Source organism: Eleutherodactylus coqui, chromosome 2, assembly GCF_035609145.1.
Source record: "Eleutherodactylus coqui strain aEleCoq1 chromosome 2, aEleCoq1.hap1, whole genome shotgun sequence".
In the NCBI taxonomy this organism is placed as follows: Eukaryota; Metazoa; Chordata; class Amphibia; order Anura; family Eleutherodactylidae; genus Eleutherodactylus; species Eleutherodactylus coqui.
Window position 1 is genome coordinate 318,004,550 of NC_089838.1, and position 27,999 is coordinate 318,032,548.

Genomic DNA, 27,999 nt, shown 5'->3' on the forward strand with positions numbered 1-27,999 from the left:
ACCTGGATAAGCGGTGCTGCGAGCATCTAGTGGACACTTCTCCTTGCTTTTCAATTGATATACACAAGTTCCTCTCAATATCAAAATATTGATGTCATTTTTTTACTCTTCCTTGACAGACCTCAACAAAGGACAACAGAAGATGCGTCCTCTACTGTACAAGGTCTCATCATGGAGCTATCAAATATAAAGTGAGGCAACAATATTTCTGTAACTACTATAATACTGCACTCTACACACAAGAATATAACTATTATAGTACTGCCCTTATGTAGAAGAATATAACTACTATAATACTGCCTCCTATGTACAAGAATATAACTACTATAATACTGCCCCTCTATGTACAAGAATATAACTACTATAATACTGCTCCCTATATACAAGAATATAACTACTATAATACTACTCCCTATGTACAAGAATATAACTACTATAATACTGCTCCTATGTACAAGAATATAACTACTATAATACTGCCCCCTATGTACAAGAATATAACTACTATAATACTGCCCCCTATGTACAAGAATATAACTACTATAATACTGCTCCTATGTACAAGAATATAACTACTATAATACTGCTCCTATGTACAAGAATATAACTACTATAATACTGCCCCCTATGTACAAGAATATAACTACTATAATACTGCTCCCTATGTACAAGAATATAATTACTATAATACTGCTCCCTATGTACAAGAATATAACTACTATAATACTGCCCACTATATACAAGACTATATCTACTATAATACTGCCCCCTATGTACAAGAATATAACTACTATAATACTGCACCCTATGTACAAGAATATAACTACTATAATACTGCCCCTTATGTACAACAATATAACTACTATAATACTGCCCCCTATGTACAAGAATATAACTACTATAATACTGCCCCTATGTACAAGAATATAACTACTATAATACTGCTCCTATGTACAAGAATATAACTACTATAATACTGCTCCTATGTACAGGGATATAACTACTATAATACTGCCCCCTATGTACAAGAATATAACTACTATAATACTGCTCCCTATGCACAAGAATATAACTACTATAATACTGCCCCCTATGTACAAGTATATAACTACTATAATACTGCCCCCTATGTACAAGAATATAACTACTATAATACTGCCCCTTATGTACAACAATATAACTACTATAATACTGCCCCCTATGTACAAGAATATAACTACTATAATACTGCCCCTATGTACAAGAATATAACTACTATAATACTGCCCCCTATGTACAAGAATATAACTACTATAATACTGCCCCCTATGTACAATAATATAACTACTATAATACTGCCTCCTATGTACAAGAATATAACTACTGTAATACTGCTCTTTTGTACAAGAATATAACTACCATAATACTGCCCCTATGTACAAGAATAGAACTACTTTAATACTGCCTCCTATGTACAAGAGTAGAACTACTAGAATACTGCCCCCTATGTACAAGAATATAACTACTATAATACTGCCCCCTATGTACAAGAATATAACTACTATAATACTGTCCCCTATGTACAAGAATATAACTACTATAATACTGCTCCCTATGTACAAGAATATAACTACTATAATACTGCCCACTATATACAAGAATATATCTACTATAATACTGCCCCCTATGTACAAGAATATAACTACTATAATACTTTCCCCTATGAACAAGAATATAACTACTATAATACTGCCCCCTATGTACAAGAATATAACTACTATAATACTGCCCACTATGTACAAGAATATATCTACTATAATACTGCCCACTATGTACAAGAATATAACTACTATAATACTGCCCCTATGTACAAGAATATAACTACTATAATACTGCCCCCTATGTACATGAATATAACTACTATAATACTGCCTCCTATGTACAAGAATATAACTACTGTAATACTGCTCTTTTGTACAAGAATATAACTACCATAATACTGCCCCTATGTACAAGAATAGAACTACTTTAATACTGCCTCCTATGTACAAGAGTAGAACTACTAGAATACTGCCCCCTATGTACAAGAATATAACTACTATAATACTGCCCCCTATGTACAAGAATATAACTACTATAATACTGTCCCCTATGTACAAGAATATAACTACTATAATACTGCTCCCTATGTACAAGAATATAACTACTATAATACTGCCCACTATATACAAGAATATATCTACTATAATACTGCCCCCTATGTACAAGAATATAACTACTATAATACTTTCCCCTATGAACAAGAATATAACTACTATAATACTGCCCCCTATGTACAAGAATATAACTACTATAATACTGCCCACTATGTACAAGAATATATCTACTATAATACTGCCCACTATGTACAAGAATATATCTACTATAATACTGCCCACTATGTACAAGAATATAACTACTATAATACTGTCCCCTATGTACAAGAATATAACTACTATAATACTGCCCCCTATGTACAAGAATATAACTACTATAATACTGCCCCCTATGTACAAGAATATAACTACTATAATACTGCTCCCTATGTACTAGAATATAACTACGATAATACTGCCCTCTATATACAAGAATGTAACTACTAAAATACTGCCTCCTATGTACAAGAATATAACTACGATAATACTGCCCTCTATATACAAGAATATAACTACGATAATACTGCCCTCTATATACAAGAATATAACTACTATAATACTGCCCCCTATGTACCAGAATATAGCTACTATAATACTGCCCCCTATGTACAAGAGTATAGCTACTATAATACTGCCTCCTATGTACAAGAATATAACTACTATAATACTGCCCCCTATGTACAAGAATATAACTACTATAATACTGCCCCCTATGTACAAGAATATAACTACTATAATACTGCCCCCTATGTACAAGAATATAACTACTATAATACTGCCCCCTATGTACAAGAATATAACTACTATAATACTGCCTCCTATGTACAAGAATATAACTACTATAATACTGCCCCCTATGTACAAGAATATAACTACTATAATACTGCCTCCTATGTACAAGAATATAACTACTATAATACTGCCCCCTATGTACAAGAATATAACTACTATAATACTGCCCCCTATGTACAAGAATATAACTACTATAATACTGCCCCCTATGTACAAGAATATAACTACTATAATACTGCCTCCTATGTACAAGAATATAACTACTATAATACTGCCCCCTATGTACAATAATATAACTACTATAATACTGCCCCCTATGTACAAGAATATAACAACTATAATACTGCCTCCTATGTACAAGAATATAACTACTATAATACTATCCCCCTATGTACAAGAATATGACAACTTTAATAGTGCTCCCCATGTACAAGAATATAACTACTATAATACTGCCCCCCAATGTAAAAGAATATAACTACTATAATACTGCCCCCTATGTACAAGAATATAACTACTATAATACTGCTCCCTATGCACAAGAATATAACTACTATAATACTGCCCCTATGTACAAGAATATAACTACTATAATACTGCCTCCTATGTACAAGAATATAACTACTATAATACTGCCTCCTATGTACAAGAATATAACTACTATAATACTGCCTCCTATGTACAAGAATATAACTACTATAATACTACCTCCTATGTACAAGAATATAACTACTATAATACTGACCATTATGTACAACAATATAACTACTATAATACTGCCCCCTATGTACAAGAATATAACTACTATAATACTGCCCCTATGTACAAGAATATAACTACTATAATACTGCCCCCTATGTACAAGAATATAACTACTATAATATTGCCCCCTATGTACAATAATATAACTACTATAATACTGCCTCCTATGTACAAGAATATAAGTACTGTAATACTGCCCCCTATGTACAAGAATAGAACTACTTTAATACTGCCTCCTATGTACAAGAATAGAACTACTATAATACTGCCTCCTATGTACAAGAATAGAACTACTAGAATACTGCCCCCTATGTACAAGAATAGAACTACTAGAATACTGCCCCCTATGTACAAGAATATAACTACTATAATACTGCACCCTATGAACAAGAATATAACTACTATAATACTGTCCCCTATGTACAAGAATATAACTACTATAATACTGCCCACTATGTACAAGAATATAACTACTATAATACTGCCCACTATGTACAAGAATATATCTACTATAAGGGCGAGCACCCACTGGCGTTTGCGTTTTCCGCGGGAAAAAAACGCAGCGTTTTCGCCGCGTTCCCCGCGATTTTTCCGCGCGTTTTTCGCGCCGTTTTCGCGGCTTTTCCATTAATTTCCATTGACTTTCATGGGTGCATTAGGAGAAAAATAAGGACACATATGCAACTGACAGTTCCTATGTTAAAAACGCAAACGCAACGCAAAAAAAACGCCAGTGGACAGGAACACATGTTATCTCTATGCCAGTGCAGGAAAAACGCAAAACGCAGGTAAAAAAACGCCAGTGGGTGCTCGCCCTAATACTGCCCACTATGTACAAGAATATAACTACTATAATACTGCCCACTATGTACAAGAATATATCTACTATAATACTGCCCACTATGTACAAGAATGTAACTACTATAATGCTGCCCCCTATGTACAAGAATATAACTACTATAATACTGCCTCCTATGTACAAGAATATAACTACTATAATACTGCCCCCTATGTACAAGAATATAACTACTATAATACTGCTCCCTATGTACTAGAATATAACTACGATAATACTGCCCTCTATATACAAGAATATAACTACTATAATACTGCCTACTATGTACAAGAATATAACTACGATAATACTGCCCTCTATATACAAGAATATAACTACGATAATACTGCCCTCTATATACAAGAATATAACTACTATAATACTGCCCCCTATGTACAAGAGTATAACTACTATAATACTGCCTCCTATGTACAAGAATATAACTACTATAATACTGCCTGCTGTGTACAAGAATATAACTACTATAATACTGCCTCCTATGTACAAGAATATAACTACTATAATACTGCCCCCTATGTACAAGAATATAACTACTATAATACTGCTCCCTTTGTACAAGAATATAACTACTATAATACTGCTCCCTTTGTACAAGAATATAACTACTATAATACTGCCCCCTATGTACAAGAATATAACTACTATAATACTGCCCCCTATGTACAAGAATATAACTACTATAATACTGCCCCCTACGTGCAAGAATATACCTACTATAATACTGCCCCCTATGTACAAGAATATAACAACTATAATACTGCCTCCTATGTACAATAATATAACTACTATAATACTGCCTCCTATGTACAAGAATATAACTACTGTAATACTGCCCCTATGTACAAGAATATAACTACTATAATACTGCCTGCTGTGTACAAGAATATAACTACTATAATACTGCCTCCTATGTACAATAATATAACTATTATAATACTGCCCCTATGTACAAGAATATAACTACTATAATACTGCCTTCTATGTACAAGAATATAACTACTATAATACTGCCCCCCTATGTGCAAGAATATAACTACTATAATACTGCCCCCCTATGTACAAGAATATAACTACTATAATACTGTGCTGGATTACGGTTTCTCCAGCAGGCTTTTGGGGTATTTTGTCGCTTCCAAATTGAGTATCGTGTGCACACATCATCGAACCAGAATCAGACACCAATGTTGGTCTAAAACTGGGAGAGTCTCTACCATGTGTAGAGGCTCAGGCTTTTTATTATAACACATGACAACCGCCCTTCAATGGGCGTGCAACAGATTACATCAGTAACATATAAGATTCTCATTTGTCGGATCATACAGAATCCCCCACCTCTCTGCCCACCCCCTCCAAGTGTTGAGGTGGTATGGACTTCGTCCTCTAGCTGAAGTCATCTCCGTGTAGTGATGACTCATTGTTTACCTAGCTTCAGGATGAGGAGTGGAAGGGGGCTAGACAAACACTCAGTATTAAACACAGGATATAAGGATATACACGACACTATGGCCCTTAACTCTTAGAAGCTGGTTGTGCAACTTGTGTAACTTCTATGTACTTAACTAACATTAGATCAGACATCCATTGTCTAGCAAATACTATGATTAGATTGTGTGTGTGTCCTTTAAACTCCTCAGAGCTGAAAGTCATTACAATAGCAAAATACATTTGGGTTATATACAAATAGCGATAGACATTTTATACTAAATAATTATCATGTCTATCACAATCCCCCCTTAAAATGTCTATCCTCTAATTCTTTATCTAATTTTCACAGTCTTCTGCGCATGAGCCTATAACCGGAGCGCGTTGAAGGTTCGTTTTAGGGTCTTCAAGGGGGTGTAGGACTTGTCCACTCCTTCTGGGGATGCATTCAGCAAACTCATGGTGGGAGCGGCTTTTCCAGCATCAGTTTCACAGGTCTCTCTGACACAGGGGATAACACAGCAGACTAGAACAGAAAAGATAATCAGTTCACATACAACAGCGACGCCCGTCTGTGCCAGGATCCTTTACCACCCGCTCATCCATGGCGAGTGCTGGTCCCAAAAGTTAGCTCTTTTTAGTTAGTGTGGTCAGCTTCTTAATAGCAACTGCGTCTTTACCCGCGGGTCACGTGTCGTCTAGGATGTAGGTATGACAAGTCTCCCCTATCATCTTTCAGACACTCCCCTTTTTAGCTAAAGTCGTCTCTAAGGCCATTCTATTTTTACAAAAAGTCATAGTCGAGGTAGGTCCTATTGGTCGACTAGTCCCTATAAGGCGTCTCTAGTATAATTTATAGACCGCTGCTAATTATAATAAACATAATTAATCCAGTCAACATTTATTTACCCTAATGATCAGGAAAATGGACTCGAATCTAGTTTTAACTTGGTCTCTAATTTTTAAAACTCGTCAGGTACCCCCCTTGGCTATCCTATGACGTCAATGTACACGTGTAGATCAAAACTACCACCAGCTGTCTCTCTTCTCGCTCTAGTATAATGTTACAATACTAGTAGCGTGCACAGGTACGCACGGCGTGGGACTCCCTAATCTTCACCCACACCAATGTCCCTCCTGGAGATAGTCCTAATGGTGAACACGTCCAAGTCGCCTCACCCTTGCGTCAGGGTTTTCCCACTGCCCGTAAGTCCCTACTCCTAGGAGGGGGGGGATCCCTACCTCACCTCAGAGGGAGGCCATGGATTCCCTGGGCTCATTTCCGGGCATCCATACCCTCTATCTGTACAAGTTAACACCCCACAGGGTGTGCCCTCGCCGGAACCTAAGGTCTTCTGCACTATCCCTAGGCAAATGGGAATTCCACTGACAATCCATCTTAGGAGATCGGGGCAGGCACAGTACTAGTACATTTCTCCTTTTCTTTGGTAGCGTACGTGGTTGGCATTATCAGAACTGGCTCTTCATCTTTTTCAAACAAGGGAAACGTTGGTGTCTGACAGGATGTGGAGGAGCATAAGGGCTTTACTAAGGCACACTCCCCTGTCCAATTACCCTCCAGGCGGGTCCTCTACCTCATGTCTCCACAAAGCCAGTAAACGTCTCCTAAGGACTGGACCTGATTCTGCATCTATTCCCCTCCTATCATACTGTAGGAGGAGCAATACCCGTTGGTGAGTTCCCCAAAAATCTCCCTCCACCCTGCCTATTTGCCCGGCAGGTGTAGTTTCCAGGGTAGTCAGTAATACTCTCTCCGGTGCAAAACACTTAAGTAGTTATAGAGTATTCCTTCTTCCATTTCTCACGGACGGTGTAATTAGCGGAAATGTTCGTGAAGAGACTAATAAACCACTCTTCAGCATCTACAGGGAGATTTAGGGGGCCCATCCCCGAGTGTAGTCGGGCACTACCGCACACGCAACAGTTAGACTTGTTGCTCCTGTTAGCATTGTACCTCATCAACTCCAACCAGAGATTCTGGTCAGAGTAGCCAGTCGCTACTGTCAAGGTGTCCTCAAAAGGTAGGGTCGGCTATGATCATCATGTTCGTCAAGGTCTTTATCTTACGGCGGAGGGGGTTAATTATGGGCACGGGACTAAGTGAAGGCTTCCATTCGGCTGCATCTACCATACCCCTTATTTTAAACTTCCCTAAGGGATCTGTCCTCCCGTACCGGTATGTCCCCAGACTATAAATCTCCCCCGTCCCCCGGGCTTGGATCTCCCATGGTTAGTGTAACAACCGCATTAAAACCAAGCAGCATACTAAGTTCAGCCTTCCAATACCTGCTGTCCTTATTATTCTCAAGGAGGGTTATACGACCAATTAGGGATTTCCCGCTCTTATTTTTCTTATTTAAGGCACTTCGCGGTTTATAGGACTAGTCTGTTCCTGCGTTCCATCCCACTAATCCCCAATAACGGCAGTCTTCTCCCCAGACGTTATCAGTGGCGCAAACATATTGTATTCCCCGGGTATATAAGTCATATAACCAGCTGGACTGAGCTAAATCTGGCCTGCGGTGGGATCTTGCGCCTAGACACGGGACCACAGTACAATAGTCAAAGGAATATGCAGCTACTTAAGCATTGGACGAGTTATACTAGAAGGTAACCATACCCCCATATTCTTCCGACTAAGGATTCCAGTTGCTACCTTCCTCTCTCACTAGCCCTAACCAGAGTAACGTCTTTGGCACAACTAAGACTGGTCTCCCGGATCTGAAGCTTTCTTACAGTATGAAGCATGGATCCATGTAAGTTTTTCGGCTAGTTTCACAGCTGTGGCAGTAGTCAGAAGCACCTGGTAGGGGCCATCAAATCGGGGCTCAAGAGGGTGCTTCCTGGGGAACTTCTTGACGCACACCCAATCCCCAGGCTGCAAGATATGTGTCCCAGTGTCTGCCTCTGAGTCTGGAAGAGAACACCTGTGCATAGGCTTTAGTTAGTTCTTTAACAACGGAAATCACATACTCAGTCAACACATCAGATTGTAATTGTAACCACTGAGGATAGTAACAACCTAGCCTTGGGGCTAGCCCAAACAATCTCGTAGGGAGATAATGTATAATCCCCCCTGGGTTCATATCTAACACTGTATAAGGCTATTGGATGACAGTCTTTCCAAAGTGGCGTCATTTTTAAGTATCTTACTTTTTAGCGTGCCACTACGTCTCTCCACCTTTCCACTACTCTAAAGATGGTAGAGTATGTAAAAGGCCTGGGATACACCCAGAGCAGACATGACATGTTACATTCACCTGCGAAGTTTATACCTCTGTCTGACTCTGAATCACTTCTGGTACCCCATATTCACAGTTTACCTCGTTCATGAGCTTCTTTGCGGTTACCTACTTGTTTACCTTGGTAACAGGGTCGGCCTCCAACCTGCAAAGACATCAACAACAACAAGCACGTAGTCATACTTCCCAACAAGTGGGAGCTGAATGTAGTCAATTTGCAATCCCTGAAATGGGTAGAGTGGTCCCGGCAAGTGTGGTGTGGCAAATTTACTTCTGCCCTGACTTACCCATGGCATAGATCATGCTAAACCGGACAAATGATGCAGCAGCTACAGAGAACCCAGGAGTCGCCCGTCCTCTTTCAAGCGTCGTCGTCATTACTGCTTTACTAGGTGGGTCTTTGCGTCCATCAGCTGGGCCATCATGGGATACAGGAACTGTGGTGGGCAAGTGCTGTTGACTGTTCACCACACGCTGTCCTGTTTCTGCTGCTCCCATATTAGTCCATTTATTCTTTCCTTCCTTGCTGGCTGGTAACTTTAAAAGTCTTTAGCATATCAAAGTCCAAATTTTTGTCAATGTCCAAAGTTTTTTACCACTGACTCATGCTGTCAGTATCTTTTCTTCTTTCTTCCACGGCTTGAGGGCCGCTGCCTTTGCTGCGCTGTCAGCGAGGGTGTCGTCTCTCGCCTCTCCAGTGTAGGAATCGGTGCAAACTCTCAACTTTGTCAGGTAGAAGCAGGGCCTCCATGCGACTCTGTACCGCTGCACCATTCTCAATTGGTTGTCCTGCTGAGGTAAAAACTGTCTGGCCTTCCATATTGGGCCGTAATCATGAGCTATGCCAAATGCATACCAGGAGTCAGTGTAAAGGATTGCCGGTCTTACCTCTCGCCACTCTACACGCCTCAGTGAGGGCCTTCCATTCCGCTTATTGTACTGTGACATGCGGAGGCAGAGCTTCTGCTTCTAGGACATCTTGTTGTGTGACCACTGCATATCCGATGTGGAGTCATCAATCCTCACCCTGGTACCATCTGCAAAAAGCTCAACATATGCATTATCAACAGGGGTTCTGGTAACTGTTTGCATACCTGCAGTTTCTTACTGAATTAGTACTAAATAATCGTGCTGATGTTCTATTTCACATGGCTCAGAATCTTGTAGCACAAAATCATTTTTTTTTTTTTTCAAACCCAATAGCTGATCTACAACACCTAGATCATCTATGACCCAGATCACCTATGCCTCCCCCCTTTTGAACCGCAATACTCAATGGAAAAAGAGTCATTGCGTTCAAACTAGTAAACCAAGAGGCACAAAAACAAGCACTTTGTAGGTCAAGGTGACATTGTATGCAGCGAAGTCTGAGCGAAAATCTCCTTAAAAAAAAATTTTTTTTCTTTTTTTTTTTTTTCCCTTTCAGGTCGCAGTTAGTATTTTTTTTTAACACAAGGGGGCGCCACACAATTCAAATTTTACGTCACCCAGTGTAATAGTATTTCAGGGTATGGCCAGCGTTTAGCTTTTACTCTCCTGTCGGAATATAATTATAGCTTCAGTGTAAACTGACACTAGAATATACAAAAGACTTAAAGAAAAACTAAAGAATATGGATGAATTAACATCCTACTCTGGGCAATTCAGTCCCTCTTTCTTCACATAAAAAGTAAAATTACTTCACCAAATTGCATGAAAAAGTTTGCTGGGTGACTATAGTGAAATTATTCCATCTGTAGGAGCCTTCCATAACATCATCTGTCTGAGTATCCATTGGAGAAGCGGGCAGTGGAAAACAGAGCCCCTGGGAACATGAGAGAGCGTCCCCTGTCATGTATTCCCGGCCTCTGCCCCCCATGCATCAACTCCAATCTTCCATGCACTATAAACCAGCTTAGTCATCTACTATGTCCCAAGCTGCATCTCCACAAAGGTTTATTTCCCTGAACTTATCACACATCCAAAGTGGCCACATCTTGGAGCGTAACAAAGTCTGGTCAAACAAAACCTTTGTTCAGACAATCATGATGTTAGCACTGGATACAGTGGCATTGGGAAATATAGGCTTCCCAAATGCAGCAAAATGGCCGCCAGAGGCAGAAAGGGGCGGGGCTACAAATCTCCCAAGTGAGGCAAAATGGCTGCCGGAGGAACGGGCGGGGCCAGGGGCAGCAGCACTCCCAGGTGAGGCAAAATGGCTGCTGAGTAGCAGCACTTCCAGGTGAGGCAAGATGGCCGCTGGAGGAGGAAAGGGGCGGGGCCAGGTCCTGTCCCGGATGGGGAGGGACCGGAAGTAACATCACACACCCTGAAAGTGAGCACATGGGGGGGGGGGAGTAACTTCAGGGTGGGGGCAGGCCTCACTACATTTTCTGCAGAGTCACACTATGTTGGATTGTAAACATTGCAAGCGCGGCCGCCATTACAGGGAGGGGCTGTAGTCAACACAAAGACATTACATTGTTCATAAGCAATACACATACCCCCCTACATGCTTTCCCCTCTTCAATCTCTCAACTATGTTATACCTCCTTCTAGCAATCTAAAAACACATTTCTTTCTGCTAGGCTTCCTGCTCATCTTCTGAAAACTTTCTACAATCTATCTTATCTGTCTATAACCTGGCATTTCTTTCTGCAACTTTTCCTGATCCTTTCCCATTGTTCAGTAACCAAATCACAAGCTCTATGACCTTTGTCCTTGCTCACTTTGCTCCCCATTCTCTAAACAACCTGCGTCTATGCCTGAACCTTCTCAATCTGCTCAACTTTATGCTACCTGCTTATTCTATTCTATTCAAAGTTTCTGGACACAATAGTGTTTCTCTTGTAAAATCTGCTTTCTTCAAATCCTTCCCATATAACCCCTCTTTCCCACTCAGAAAAGACAAAGGAAACAGAAAGGGTTAATTGAAAAAGCTTTCAGTTCACTCTCTTACCAGCACCCCTCCCCCAATAATCAACACTGCACATTCTTTCTATAATACCAGACAGACGGGATTACTGGAGAATACCCACAACGGCTCAAGGTATATATATATCTCCTCCACCTTTATATCAACCCAAGGTATATATCTCATCTACCTTTATATCAACCCAAGGTCTACTAGCAATCCCGAAGAGCACTTCCTGTACACGTCCTAGACAGGACATTTAGCTATACACAGAGACTGACGATTATTTTCAATGACCAAAACCTCAATAATATTCTGGAGAAATCAGCCATCACAAAGCACGACTATACTTCATACGTATATACCTTTCCACATATGAGAACATAACACGCTCAATCATAAAGTTAAGTATACGTATCATAAATCTTCCTAACCTCACACTAGTTTTACCTAGGAGCACGTGTCACTGGCGTGTTCCCTCAGACTTAAACAGCCGAGTCCGCCCTCCCGACACATTAACCCTCACAGAATTTATCTCTTGGTCTTGTATACACAATTTTTAACCGTCTCAGACATAACAGACACAGCATACAAAATACCCCTTAAGCAGGTTAAAACGGTGGTCTTTTCCGAGTAAGAAAGAACTATATTACCTGCCTTTCATTGATTTATCACTCTGGATCAGGAACAGGCAGAAAAGCAGTCAGAACCCAGATCACATCGGTAGATTTACATAAAGCAATCTTACCGTGTTCTGTAGATTTTCGGGCCCCTGAGTTCTGCGTGCCATCCGCCGATCTCTGTATTTTTCCAGAATGAAAGAAATCAAAATCTCTTAACTCGGTCCACCCAGAGACGCCACTGATCTGGAATATGATTTCTCCAGCAGGCTTTTGGGGTATTTTGTCGCTTCCAAATTGAGTATCGTGTGCACACATCATCGAACCAGAATCAGACACCAATGTTGGTCTAAAACTGGGAGAGTCTCTACCATGTGTAGAGGCTCAGGCTTTTTATTATAACACATGACAACCGCCCTTCAATGGGCGTGCAACAGATTACATCAGTAACATATAAGATTCTCATTTGTCGGATCATACAGAATCCCCCACCTCTCTGCCCACCCCCTCCAAGTGTTGAGGTGGTATGGACTTCGTCCTCTAGCTGAAGTCATCTCCGTGTAGTGATGACTCATTGTTTACCTAGCTTCAGGATGAGGAGTGGAAGGGGGCTAGACAAACACTCAGTATTAAACACAGGATATAAGGATATACACGACACTATGGCCCTTAACTCTTAGAAGCTGGTTGTGCAACTTGTGTAACTTCTATGTACTTAACTAACATTAGATCAGACATCCATTGTCTAGCAAATACTATGATTAGATTGTGTGTGTGTCCTTTAAACTCCTCAGAGCTGAAAGTTATTACAATAGCAAAATACATTTGGGTTATATACAAATAGCGATAGACATTTTATACTAAATAATTATCATGTCTATCACAATACTGCCCCCTATGTACAAGAATATAACTACTATAATACTGCCCCCCATGTACAAGAATATAACTACTATAATACTGCCCCCTATGTACAAGAATATAACTACTATAATACTGCCCCCTATGTACAAGAATATAACTACTATAATACTGCCCCTATGTACAAGAATATAACTACTATAATACTGTCCCCTATATACAAGAATATAACTACTATAATACTGCCCCCTATGTACAAGAATATAACTACTATAATACTGCCCCCTATGTACAAGAATATAACTACTATAATACTGCCTCCTATGTACAAGAATATAACTACTATAATACTGCCTTCTATGTACAAGAATATAACTACTATAATACTGCCCCCTATGTACAAGAATATAACTACTATAATACTGCCTCCTGTGTACAAGAATATAACTACTATAATACTGCCCCCTATGTACAAGAATATAACTACTATAATATTGCCCCTATGTACATGAATATAACTACTATAATACTGCCCCCTATGAACAAGAATATAACTACTATAATACTGCCCCCTATGTACAAGAATATAACTACTATAATACTGCCCCCTATGTACAAGAATATAACTACTATAATACTGCCTCCTATGTACAAGAATATAACTACTATAATACTGCCCCCTATGTACAAGAATATAACTACTATAATACTGCCCCTATGTACAAGAATATAACTACTATAATACTGCCACCTGTGTACAAGAATATAACTACTACAATACTGCCCCCTATATACAAGAATATAACTACTATAATACTGCCTCCTATGTACAAGAATATAACTACTATAATACTGCTCCCTATGTACAAGAATATAACTACTATAATACTGCCCCCTATGTACAAGAATATAACTACTATAATACTGCCCCCTATGTACAAGAATATAACTACTATAATACTGCCCCCTATGTACAAGAATATAACTACTATAATACTGCCCCCTATGTACAAGAATATAACTACTATAATACTGCCTCCTATGTACAAGAATATAACTACTATAATACTACCTCCTATGTACAAGGATATAACTACTATAATACTGCCTCCTATGTACAAGAATATAACTACTATAATACTGCCTCCTATGTACAAGAATATAACTACTATAATACTGCCTCCTATGTACAAGAATATAACTACTCTAATACTGCCCCCTGTGTACAAGAATATAACTACTATAATACTGCCTCCTATGTACAAGAATATAACTACTATAATACTGCCCCCTATGTACAAGAATATAATTACTATAATACTGCCTCCTATGTACAAGAATATAACTACTATAATACTGCCTCCTATGTACAAGAATATAACTACTATAATACTGCCTCCTATGTACAATAATATAACTATTATAATACTGCCCCCTATGTACAAGAATATAACTACTATAATACTGCCTTCTATGTACAAGAATATAACTACTATAATACTGCCTTCTATGTACAAGAATATAACTACTATAATACTGCCCCCCTATGTGCAAGAATATAACTACTATAATACTGCCCCCCTATGTACAAGAATATAACTACTATAATACTGCCCCCTATGTACAAGAATATAACTACTATAATACTGCCCCCCATGTACAAGAATATAACTACTATAATACTGCCCCCTATGTACAATAATATAACTACTATAATACTGCCCCCTATGTACAAGAATATAACTACTATAATACTGCCCCTATGTACAAGAATATAACTACTATAATACTGTCCCCTATATACAAGAATATAACTACTATAATACTGCCCCCTATGTACAAGAATATAACTACTATAATACTGCCCCCTATGTACAAGAATATAACTACTATAATACTGCCTCCTATGTACAAGAATATAACTACTATAATACTGCCTTCTATGTACAAGAATATAACTACTATAATACTGCCCCCTATGTACAAGAATATAACTACTATAATACTGCCTCCTGTGTACAAGAATATAACTACTATAATACTGCCTCCTATGTACAAGAATATAACTACTATAATACTGCCCCCTATGTACAAGAATATAACTACTATAATATTGCCCCTATGAACAAGAATATAACTACTATAATACTGCCCCCTATGTACAAGAATATAACTACTATAATACTGCCCCCTATGTACAAGAATATAGCTACTATAATACTGACCCCACTATGTACAAGAATATAACTACTATAATACTGCCCCCTATGTACAAGAATATAACTACTATAATACTGCTCCTATGTACAAGAATATAACTACTATAATACTGACCCCTATGTACAAGAATATAACTACTATAATACTGCCCCCTATGTACAAGAATATAACTACTATAATACTGCCCCCTATGTACAAGAATATAACTACTATAATACTGTCCCCTATGTACAAGAATATAACTACTATAATACTGCCTCCTATGTACAAGAATATAACTACTATAATACTGCCCCCTATGTACAAGAATATATTTACTATAATACTGACCCCACTATGTACAAGAATATAACTACTATAATACTGCCCCTATGTGTGAAAAAGATGAATTGCAGCATGTCCTGTTCTGGTCCAGTTTCTCATAAGACAGTCACCTAAAAAGGAGTGCGCACTCATACCATCTGTGTTTGCGCCATTTTTCATGCTAAGCAAGAGAAAAGTTTGGCCTCCTTCCTTTTTTTATTTGTCTATGAACACAACCTCCGTCCGTGTTTCCATGAATGTCTGTACGGTGATAACTAATAACTAACGGCTTCTTTCTTGTGTTGCAGTCGTCTCATTATGAGCACTTACCGAGAACTCAGGCAGAAGAGAGTGCGACACACCCCAGGTAGAGGGGCCGCGAGCGGTCGGAGGCGACGTGAGATGTGACACCAGGGGGCAGTGTTTTTATTGTATGCTGTTGTTTTCCATCTGCTCAGTGTTACTGTCCCCTTGGAGCTGGTGACGTCACTGAGGTGGAGGCGCTGTATACCTCGCTCCTCTCTGATCTCCCTGCTGTTCGTTTTTACTGTTACATCCTATTGACCATAAAATTATGTTTAAAACAAAAAGTGGCGCCATTTATTTACTTTTCTCTTCTCTCCCCACTCAATGTACTGAACTGGTGGGACACTTGCCCCCAATGAATGGCCCCCTGACAAGCCGTTCCAGTGGCCAGAAAGCTTCTCCCACCCTCAATGCGGTCTAAAACTGCACCATCCAGAAATCGCCATGGTTTTAAAGGGGTTTTCTGGCAGCAGATATTGTTGCTCCTCAGGATAGGTTATTATCAGGTCAGCGGGGTCCGACGCTCAGCTGATTGAAGTGGCCTTGGCGCTTGGGCTAGCTCTGTTGTCACAGGGCCCTGTATAGCAGCGCAATCCCGTTCACTTGCATGGGACTGAGCTGCTCTCAACCATGTGACCAATGAACGTGACGCCACGGGCCTGAGAAAACACTGCAGCGCACCGCCCTCACCCAAGGCCTGCGGGATCGTCGATCAGCTGATGATTAAACGCACATCGGTTTTAGAGGAGGAAAATGGGGAAAAAAATATTTTGAACTCGGCCGGACCAGAAGAGCTGAGTGACAATGTGATGACGATTCCATTGGATGTCGCCCGACTGTCCAGGAACCCTGCAAGGCGTTGTCTTGTCCCTCATTATTACGTCTCATTTAGATCATCATCAGAGATTTCATTCAGAGCCTGCATTGGGGATTTTGGTTAAAATACTGGATGAAATAATGCCGCTCTCTTTCGTCCTGTAAAATGGTGAACGGCTGAACAGAAATCCCCCCCATCGCCGACTTGCCAGACCCCCTGCTGGTAAAAGTCCAATCAGCAGCAGTAGAAGCATTTGCTCACTCATACAAAGCCACTGGCTGCCGCTGCATGGCGCTCCGCATAAGCCGACTCCTCCCCCCACCTCCAGTACTTACTGTATGAGTGCAGGAGATGGAGGCGGAGTCTGGATATGCAGTGAGCCAGTAGCACTGCTCCAGTGAGATGCTTCTACTGTTGGTTGCTGGAGTTTAGGGAGCGGAGCTCTATAATTAAGTGGGGCCATTGGGGAGCATTGTTATTATTGGGGGGCACTGAGATGATGCGGTAGCGACACGATGGGGAGGCATTATTACTATGGCTGGCTCTGAGAGGAGGGGATAGCAGCAGTATAGGAAGAGTGTGCAGAGACGAGTTGTGACTGGTAGAAGACTTCATGGCGGTCTCAGCCCAGATAGAGGAAAATAATGGATGTCACCAATCAGGAGCCATCAGCTGTGATCACCGGAGGTAACCGCACTGTAATCACTAATACTGTGGAGTTGCTGCCTGATTATTATACACAGTGACTGCATTATTTACAGGTATACTAGATCTGAGCTGCTGTGTTAGAAAAGTTGTCTTATAGAATATATCAGTTCCAGTGCCATCATGGCATCGGGCAACTCCAGACTCCATAATAACAAATGGCCCAAGCATCCCCCCCAGAGATACTAGATGACATGGTGACTATGCCCTTTGTATGCCCCTCCCTCGTCCTGAGGTTGGAGGACAAAACATGCAGCATGAGCCCAGCTGTTGGCCAGACACAAAATATACTAAAACTCACCCTCCAGTTTTGGGATAAAATGATGGGGCTCATTTAAAAAAGCATTAAAAAGGTCGCACATTTCTGTGTAAGTGGATATTTGCACATCAGTTTACAACCTGTTTGTGCCAGCCTCACAACTTTTCTGAAAAGCTTGTCGGAAGGGGGCGCGGCCCGGACCAACAGATTAATGTATCATTTACAACAGGAATCGGCGTCAATTATGCCAGGTCGGACTTGGTGTACATTTCTGAGAAAGTGCATGGAGCTGCCAGGATGCGCTTAATACACGAAGAGGCGTCCGCCAGAGGAGTTTATACTAAGCCTGGCGTCAGAAATGCGGAGGAGGAGGAGGAGGAGGAGGAGGAGATATCTAACCTGCAGTTCTCTGCTGTCCCTCCGATCGGCCAGTTCCAGGCCCGATCTTCAGACTACCTGATCTCCAATGCAGTGTGCCTGCTCTCTTATTGGCCACATCTACGCCCGAGGTACTGCTTTACTGCTCTGTTCAAAGGAAAGGGGACTCCTGCGGCCAAATGGCTCCTGTCTCAGGATGGAACCAGACTACAATGGGGTCCATTCGGTTTCCGCTGACATGCCCTGCTTTTGGATGTTAGAAGAAGCACTACATGCAGCGCTTTTTCTTCCGGTGTTTTGATTCGGATCTACAGCAGAACCTCCGACTAGAGGTCCAACGTAGATGTGAGACCGGCCTTAGATGGCCAGTAACAAGAGCCATAACCAATGGATCGAAGGGGCAGCAGGGGACAGCTGCAGCTAGTATAGCCCCCTTCCCCTCCAGACCCCGAAACTGGAGGGTCGCTCTCCATCAGGCTGCTGCACTGCAGACAGGGCTATCTGTTTCCGGCTCTGTCTGCACTGACTGCAGGCCTGACAAAGTGCTGATCGGATGGCATCCTGAGTGGTGGACCGCCATCAATCATCTACATCAGTAGTAAAGTCCCTGAAAACCCATTCAATTCTATATGGATGTAGGATGGGCCAAGCTAACCCAGCCTGACGCTGCTATTATGCCAACCACTGTGCCCCCCCCCCCCCCTTAGGTCTCTCTCACATGGGAGGTTTTTTAGAGCGTTTAGCGGGCATTCATTTCTGTGGGGCTTCTCAGAGAACGGTTTAGCGCAGCATTTATAACATGCGCTAAAACAAACGCTGTATGTTCTATTTTCAGCGTTGCAGCACATTTTTGATGCCCTGCAGCGCCCATTAAAATGAATGGGGTGGGGAAAAAATGGTGACGTCTTCAGCTTGCTTTACCTCCGTTGTTATTGCACAAAATATGCAGTAAAAAGGCAGGCAAACACCAAGACGCTGCATTAAAAACCGCTTGTGTGAGCGCGGCCTTATAAATATGTCTTTAAAGGAGTTTACGGGGCCATAAAAACAGTTAAATGGGCTTAAAATAGGTGTTGCATCTTCTGTGCCCACCATATGGAAGCCGGAAGAAGCAGGGGTAGTCACCTACCGTTCAATGTGCATGTGACCACTCTGCCACTCATAGGCTTCAGTGGCCTTAGAAGGAACCCTAAGGAAGGTTCCTTGCGCGGAGCCGCAGCGCTGGACGAGGAGCTCCTGGGATAGATGAGGATTCCATTGTTATTCATTTGAAGCTCTTATAACATTTTTTTTTAATGTCCCGGAAAACCCAATTAAATGTTACAAACGTGACAACTGAAGCTCCCAAGAACAGCTGAGACTTGTAGTGCCTCTGGACTGTTACCCAGAACATGAACCCCATGTGCAGGATTGTGTAGTGGCCCAGTGAGATGTTCTATCTTGGGGTCAGCGCTTCCATTTACAGCTTTTACTGAGAAGCATCAATGTGCAGCTCATTACTATATAACCTCTATAGTACAACTACTGATACCCCGTTTCCCTGAAAATAAGACATAGCATGATTTTCCAGAATTTTTGAGGATGCAAAATGATTTTTCAGGCTTTTTGAGGATGCTTGAAATATAAGCCCTACTTTAAAATTAAGCCCTGCTAACAGTTAATTTAAAAAGTCAATTTAAATAGTGTCCAGGCAGCTCTACATTGAAAAAAGTTAAACCCTTTTTGAACAAATATTAATATAAGACACTGCCTTATTTTCGGGGAAATGCGGGTACATGCTTGTATAAAACAGTTGGAGCTGCCCTTTAATATATAAAGCACACAACACGCAGGAGTTCAGTAATGGGAGTGCTTTACTATAATACTGGTACTATGGAGTGGGCAGTGCCAGCCAGCATGGTGCCCTACACTCGGCCCAAACAGCGATATAAATACAAAATAAACTTTTATAAAATACTATTAAAAATATAAATAACAAAACATCAAGAATAAAAGTGCAAAATAAAACCACAAGAGGAGGTCCAGAGCCAGGCTGGTGCCCACCGCTCACTGCATGCCAGCTGGAGGTACACAGGTGTAAAGGCTAGTCATGCCTGGCACAGTCTTCAGTATCCAAGTGCCATCTACATGTTCTTTTTGCCATCATGGTTCCTGCCAGTGGATTGGTACACAGAGGTGTAAGTGTCCTTGGTGAGGGGGCAGAATCTTCTTGTGTGAGCCTGTTCCCCGGTGGCACCACACTGTGTGCACGTGTAGCTCCTGAGGATTGGGCACACCACTTTTCCTCTGCTGTCCTTCAGGCTGTGGGCCTCGTAGAATCTGGGCGCCTCCCCATTGTGCCTGCAGAAGGAGCACCCTGTAAAATGCGGGTTGCTCGATAGGTTGCCAGGGGCTTGGGGCGCAGGGGTCTCTGTTGGCAGCGGGCATCTCCTCTGCCTCTTCGTTCTTCTGCTCAGCGCACTTGCTCCTGCTTCTTGATTTGGACCTTCCTGGGTTACTGGTGAGGTGCCCCGATGTCCTGGAAGTTTGGGGGTCTTGCCATCAGCTGGTTTCTGCTCAGTTGTCTGGAGGGTAGCACTGAGGCCCAAGTAGTCTGTCCACATGTTAAACGACATGGTAAGTCCTTGATCTGTGCAGGGGGACATTAGATTGTCTTTTAAATGTACCTTGCAGTCCCACCTCCTGCCTCCCCCATCAGACAACCTGATAACGATTAACCCTACACCTGCCAGGTGCTGCCACCAATACACAAACCAGTGATGGGAAGAATTACAGTGAAGATTTCACATTAAATATGTTATTTTACAGTAAGTTAATCAGCGCCTCTCCGAAAATAAGAGAGCCTTATTTCCGTGGTTCACATCTTGTCCAGGTTTATTGGATACAATATAGTGGGCAGAGGTGATACATCTTACCTAGCGATGCTAGTTGACACAAGTGGTGGTTCGCAGCTGCAGTACCGCAATACGGACACAAGATGTCGCGGTAACACCCCGGAGCGCTGTGATAATATTTACATCCTGTCTCTGATACAGTATAATGAAGTTGCTTGTTGTTTCCTCCCGTTTTCCGACTTGCAGACAGAACGGCGACCTGCAGGGTCAGACTGAGGGCAGACTAGTAATGGGACGGATCGGAGAGGCTGGCTGCTACTTGTAGTTCCTGCTCTGCATTTTCTACACTATTCATGTAGTTTATACAGGTAATTTAATAGGGGAAGGAGTGGGGACTTGTTGTTTTATCAAACCGTGTTTGACAGAAGAATGGGAAAAGGGGAATCCCCTTTTAATTGTGTGGACCCCCTGACTTAAACCTGTTAACTGAGGGGACCCCTCAACATTGACTGTTTGTTATCACCAAGGGAACTGCTAAAAGAGGTGGGAGGTAGCTGCAGCAGTGGTCAGTATAGGGTCACGTATAGAGAGGCAACCGAAACCTACCCTTATCAATTTCCTTAGCCTGCCCTAATAGCTCCTTGAAGTAGAATTATTCAGTATGGATCCCCAAAAGGCGCTCAGAGTCAGGCTGGTGAACTACAGCCACTTGGATCTGCAGCGTGTCATCCATAGCAGCGGATTCTCAGTTCGGATTCCACCTCTTCAAATGAGAGGGTTGAATTCTGCACCAAAATCCACATTAAATCTGCACCAAATTGTGTGTTTTTGTGCGGATCTGCTGCAGAATGTCCGTCCTGTGTAGATTTCATGGCAAATCCGTCCTGTGTGGACGCAGGCTCAGGCCGGGCTCACACGCCCGGGTCGGATCCCGTGTGCAGATATCTGCAGCCGAAGACCTGTGAACAATTGTGGAAACGAATTGCATATGGCCGCCTATGGACAGTATATTGTCTGCGCAGAAGAAAGATCTCTCCCCAGGCCGTTGTTCATAGATGAATGGCTGGGGCTGATCGTCATTTTGATTTTCATGCCTGGGTCATTCCAGGACTTTGAGCATTGGAAGATATGTGCGGGTCACTCTTTTCGTAATACTATGTAGATTTATAACATATGTCTCCTAACGCTGAAATTCCAATACAAGTTAAGTAAAATTGGAACAAATATTTCATTTTTTTTGCCTGGACACTATTTAAATTGACTTTTTAAATTAACTGTTAGCAGGGCTTAATTTTGGAGTAGGGCTTATATTTCAAGCATCCTCAAAAAGCCTGAAAAATCATTTTGCATCCTCAAAAATTCTGGAAAATCATGCTATGTCTTATTTTCAGGGAAACAGGGTATATAGATGCCCCATACATTAATGTTTCTTACCACCAAATTTCAGAAATGCGTTCTTTGCAGTTTTGAGTAAAACTTCTTGATAGTGACCAACTCTATGCGGACAACCATTGTAGTGGTATCAGATATGACCAAACACACCTGAATATTCTTCACATCATGAATTGGGTGAGAAATCTGCTTTTGAACATAAAATTTGTTCAACTAAGCAATCTTTATGTTATTTCATATTAATCTACCCCCTGCCACTATCATTAAGGGGTTGTACCAAGGCTACAAGTCATCTCCTATCCACAGGGCATCCGCAAGATAGGGGATAATTTGCTGATCTTGAGAATGGGCCCCTTGTCCCCGTCCTCCTCACCGCTGGGTTACTGCGCCCCCTCTGCAGTGAGGACAAGTCTGAATAGACTTCTGTCATGCAAGCGCACTAGCACTCTGTTCACTATCAATGGGACTGCCGAGATACTCCAGTGGGCGCCACTTGGCTATTTCCGTTGAAATGACCGGATTGCTGGCTGCTCATGCTCGACCAGCGCTGTGACAGGAGAGCAGCACAGAAAGAGTCCTAATCTTGAGATCGGCCGGGGGTCCCCCACTGATTGGAAAGTTATCCCGCATCCTGTGGATAGGGAAGAACTTCTAAACCTTGTACAGCCCCTTTAATTATGCACCAGTTATCTGCGGTGCGCTACCCCAGACAATCAGGTAAAAGGTTCGTTCACACCAGCTTTTGGAAGGTACGTTTTACTGCTCCGTTCGGGGAGGAGGAAACAGCACCGCCCAGCCAAATAGTTCTGTGTTAGGATGGAAGCAAACTGCGACTAATGGACCCCCATTGACCATAATGGGGTCTGTTACATTTCCAGCCAGCAGTCTGGAATTTTGCTGGAATTCACTGGCTGAAATAGCGCGGCTTGCTGTACTATTTCGTCCCATTTTCTAGCAAAAATCAGTGACGGAGATTACAAACGGAACCTCCAACTCTGATGTGAATAAGTCCTAATCTCCAACACCCAAGGTTTTAAGGGAGCCCTAAAACATCTCTTCATGGCGGCCAATCACATCCTGTAATTTCCGCCTACCCCTCTTCTACATCCCCTCAGAACCTGATCAGTCTTAAAGGGTTTTCTGGCGACTTAAAGTTAAAGTTCTCCCCTTCATAAGGCGATAAGGTCTAATTTATAACTTGTTTTACAAAGCTGCAGAGATATTACTTTAGGGCTCCTTCACACGGTTGATTTTGCACCCGTATTCGCGCGTGCAAAATCGCTTATGCAAACCGTTGACAATAGAGCCCATTGATTTCAATGGAATCTCTCGCATGCAACATTTTTGCGAGCGCATTTCTGTCGGGGAAAAAAATACGCAACATGTTCTATTTTTGTGCGTAACTGCGCGATTTTGCATTTTTAAATGATAATACTGGGGGCTAATTAGGCTGCCCAGCCGGCTCAAAATTGGCGCGGGTGTGTTCTTCACTGATGTAAATGGGCACAGCAGCATAAAAAATATAGTAAAATGCACGGGTACGCGCGCAAAGTACATGATAGCTCTCTACTCATAGCGCAATCACGTCATACTCTCACATGCGTGTATACGCATACGGTCCTGTGCAGGAGCCGTCAGAGCAGGTCACATGAGCGTAATTTCGTTGCGTATTACATGTGCGATGTATGCGCGCCTAATATGTGGTGAGTGGAGTCAATGAATGTACATTGATTTTAATTGAGCCCCTCACGCTATTGTTTATTTAATGCGTATAATAAGCGCATACAAAATAATGGAGCATGTTCTATTTTACTGTGTATTATGTACAATAGAGCCCTGTTGTTCTCTATGGGTGCGTAATAAATGCTGTGGTGTGGCGTTTATACGCAACGTCGCTAAGCGGCAAACCGGGAAATTTAAAGAAGAAGAAACAAGTCAGGCTGTGCGTGACTGTGTACGTGAGATACAAGAGGATGTACAGAATTGCTGCCCTATGCAGCAATACTCCTGCTTACCGCCGGCTCACATAGCGGTAAAATGCTGCGTTATACACATACGCTCCTGTGAGGCGGTCCTTACTTGTGGTCTTCCATCCTGCTTATTTCTCCATTGGTCCAATGGTTACGACCTGTATGCTCCGCTCTTTTACTGGTCAGGCATGCTCGGTACCTTCAAATACTGTGATGACGACACAGTTTGTACAGTTGTGAATTTGCACTCGTCAGTAAGTGGCAGTGGGGCATTGTGGGAGATGGAGTTTTTGCTCTTCCCTTCGGCTATTGTAAAGAATAATGTGGAAATCTGTAGCTGGCTGCAAAGCAGCGGTGGTGCCGGTCAGGGAAAAGAGGCACTGGAGTTCAGTTAGATGATTTAGATGGAATTTGGAATAATGTTAAGAAGTGGAAATGTTCGGGAAATTTTGGCCAGTGTCTGTAATACCCCTTTAATTCAGTAGACCACCAGGAATAGACATTAACACACTTTATTACTAAACATGAACGCTCAGCCGCTGAGTTACTGGATCAAATGCTATCTTTTCTCCTTAGGGAGAGCATTTAGGTGAGTGAGTAAGGAGCTTCCAATAGGTGGCGCTGCAGAGGTATTGTACTATCTACCTTATTTGCATATTACCCAGAGGAGCGTGAATAGCCTTATAAAGGCCCATTTAGACACAACGATTATCGCTCAAAATTCGCCTTTGAGTGATAATCGTTGGGTGTAAATGTGCCCATCTTTCACTTTTCTGCCGAACGATAGATTTTATTTCGGCATGAAATCTATCATTCAGCAGAACAGCTGATAAGACGGACCGCACGCTGTGTTCTGCAGGGGAGCGTTGATTACATTGTCTCAGCTGTCAGCCCCACAGTAGAACAAAGGGAATTTATTCAGCGAACAGCGGGTGGTGTGTTCTCTAAATATCTAGCGTGGCTCACACGCTACTAATTGGTACTAATAAGCATTAGTACCAAGTATTAGTTTATTCAAAAATAATTGCTCCAAACCCACCTTTAGAGCCATCCTTGTCGCCTAATCGTACCTTTAGTCTCCTTACTCACTCACCTTCTAGGTGCTCTCCCTAAGGAGAAAAGCTAGTGTTCCTGACCCACGTCACAGGCCTCTCACTAGCCAAGCCAGAAACCTACTGCACACTGATGAGCAAACACCCCGAAACAGCTGTCTGTGTATGGTATTTTGGCTTGGCTTTCAATTACCAGTCATTGTTACAAAGCTTGTATAAAGAGTCTAGCATTGACTTGTGGGAATGCTGCCTTCCAATAGGTGGCGCCGCGGAGGTATTATTCCATCTCCCTTTTTTGAATCATAGAGAAGCACACGCAACTATAGCAAGATACTAAACCACCTTATCACTGAAGAGATGAAAGCAATGCACCAGCAAGGTCTGTTTGGCAGAAAGGATGGTAAATGGCGGTAGTTGCAGGTCAGATGGCAAAGCAAGAGCAAGTCTTCGTGACTGAATCAAAAAGTCGGAGACTCATAGTGACGCAGCACGTCCCATTAGAAGCATCTGGTAAAATTATCTTCACCTTATTAATCCTGTTCATCTTCATGCAAATCAGAGCCTGGTGCCAGAAGAATGACATCAGCCGTGGATAAGTGGAAGCGTGTTTCGGCACGGCCCATGCAGCACATAATTGTTAATTGCCGTGTCTTTTGCATCATTGTAAGCTCAAGTTATTGGCTCTGGAGAACGATATTCTCAGTAAGTGGCGGTGAACATGACATAGTTGGCTCTTCTGGAGGCCTTACTGCCCCGTAAAAAGTTTTCACGACCCCGTAGACTTTCATCATGTCAGTCCTAAACCAAATATCTGATCTATGTTAATTAGAAGTAATCTTAAGTAAATCCCGAGTTATTTCCTCCGAGTTGCCCAAGACAACCACTGCAGATGGTGGGGGTCTCTCAGAATCTCTATCAGTACAGGAGGGGCTCCCAACCTTCGCATGATCTTTGACTTTTTCTTGCAGTTCTCCTGCAGACTGCAGCAGGTTTTCCATGTACTTTTCTGCATCTGTTTTAACCTTTACCTTGATGTAGAGCGTTAACTGACATTGCATACATCATCTTCCTTCATTAGTGTCGGCCTAGTCAGTGTACACCACGTCACTAGTGACACAGTGTTCATTGCCCAGCCAGATGCTCTATTCAGCATTTTATCCTTTGCACATGCGTAGTCTCATCATAAAGCGGCGCATGCGCAAGGACTTGTCAGATTCCTGGCAATCTCCTGCTATTACACCTGCCCTGTCTGTGGGTATAAGGGGTGGAGCTGCAAAAATAGGATGGGGCACTGTGGTGGGTAGAAATAGCGCTGGCATGGAAGCCAGCGCTACAACTGAAGGTTATTGACCTCGGTCGGAAATAAAAATGACGAAGCTGGAGGTCCTGGACTGCAACAAAGTGGGCAGGCAGCGGAAAATGCAGCTGTAATAGTTTGAATGGCATAACAAAGGGAAAAAGATACTTGGGAGGATTTGTATACCCATCGTGAACAGTACCAGGGAGGAAAAAAATTTGGAGTGGAAAAACCCCTTTAAGCGTCCCTCATGGGAGGAACATCAGAACAGTCCTTCCTCCCGTAACAAATATAGAGGGCAGGCTGTACCAAAGTGGCAGCTGACATTGACAAATAGACGTATTGCTCTGCCAACTGCCCGGTGCCAGCTGCTCTCTGAGAGCCATTGTTTTCTGGTCATCCAGAGGTACCCATGGATGCCAACCACAGCCATGGAGAAGATGGAGAGTTGTCTGTCTTTGATTTATCTTGGCTGGTTGGAATGTCTTCCACAGGTAGGTGTGATCAAACGGCAGTGGATGTGGCCTGTCAGTACAATAGTGCGGAGTATTACGCTGTGGGTGGGGCCTAATGAGCTGTGATCTCCATTTTTGGCATGTTGAGGACTGAGGAAACCTTAGATTTCCCTGCTTGTTTGCCTTGGCTCTTGTGATCGGCTCACACCATTAATCAGAAATAGGAAGTACAGATGTCAGGAGAATATTAGTACAGGGAGTGTCAGTGCCGGGGCGTGGGAGTCACCTCCAGCGACCTGAATATTACAGCTCTCCAACGGCTGCAGTAATCATTGCCATCACATGTAACCCTTCACCCAATGTCCATC

The 27,999-nt window shown here is 42.1% G+C and overlaps 2 protein-coding genes and 1 long non-coding RNA gene across 4 annotated transcripts in view; 1 reads left to right on the top strand and 2 right to left on the bottom strand.

Moving 5' to 3' along the window:
- Positions 1-16,726, top strand: part of BRME1 (break repair meiotic recombinase recruitment factor 1) — a 46,622-nt gene extending 29,896 nt beyond the window's left edge. For both annotated transcript variants that reach the window (XM_066593729.1, XM_066593728.1), the window contains exons 6-7: positions 120-191; positions 16,475-16,726. In XM_066593729.1, the coding sequence (XP_066449826.1) occupies positions 120-191; positions 16,475-16,574 (172 nt within the window). In that variant the 3' untranslated portion in view covers positions 16,575-16,726. The remainder of the gene's footprint in view (positions 1-119; positions 192-16,474) is intronic.
- Positions 5,769-13,570, bottom strand: LOC136612954 (uncharacterized). The gene is made up of 2 exons (XR_010790430.1): positions 12,911-13,570; positions 5,769-10,306 (listed from the first exon to the last, which is right to left on the bottom strand). It is a non-coding gene; the product is annotated as an uncharacterized lncRNA (long non-coding RNA).
- A 4,028-nt stretch (positions 16,727-20,754) lies between the features above and the next one.
- Positions 20,755-21,246, bottom strand: NANOS3 (nanos C2HC-type zinc finger 3). Its single transcript, XM_066589502.1, has one exon. The coding sequence runs from the start codon at positions 21,244-21,246 to the stop codon at positions 20,755-20,757; it is 492 nt and encodes a 163-aa protein (XP_066445599.1).
- Between the last annotated feature and the right edge of the window lie 6,753 nt (positions 21,247-27,999).

Bases quoted from the DNA above. Each gene is read 5' to 3' on its own strand.
- NANOS3 (XM_066589502.1), bottom strand. From the start codon at position 21,246: ATGTCGTTTAACATGTGGACAGACTACTTGGGCCTCAGTGCTACCCTC.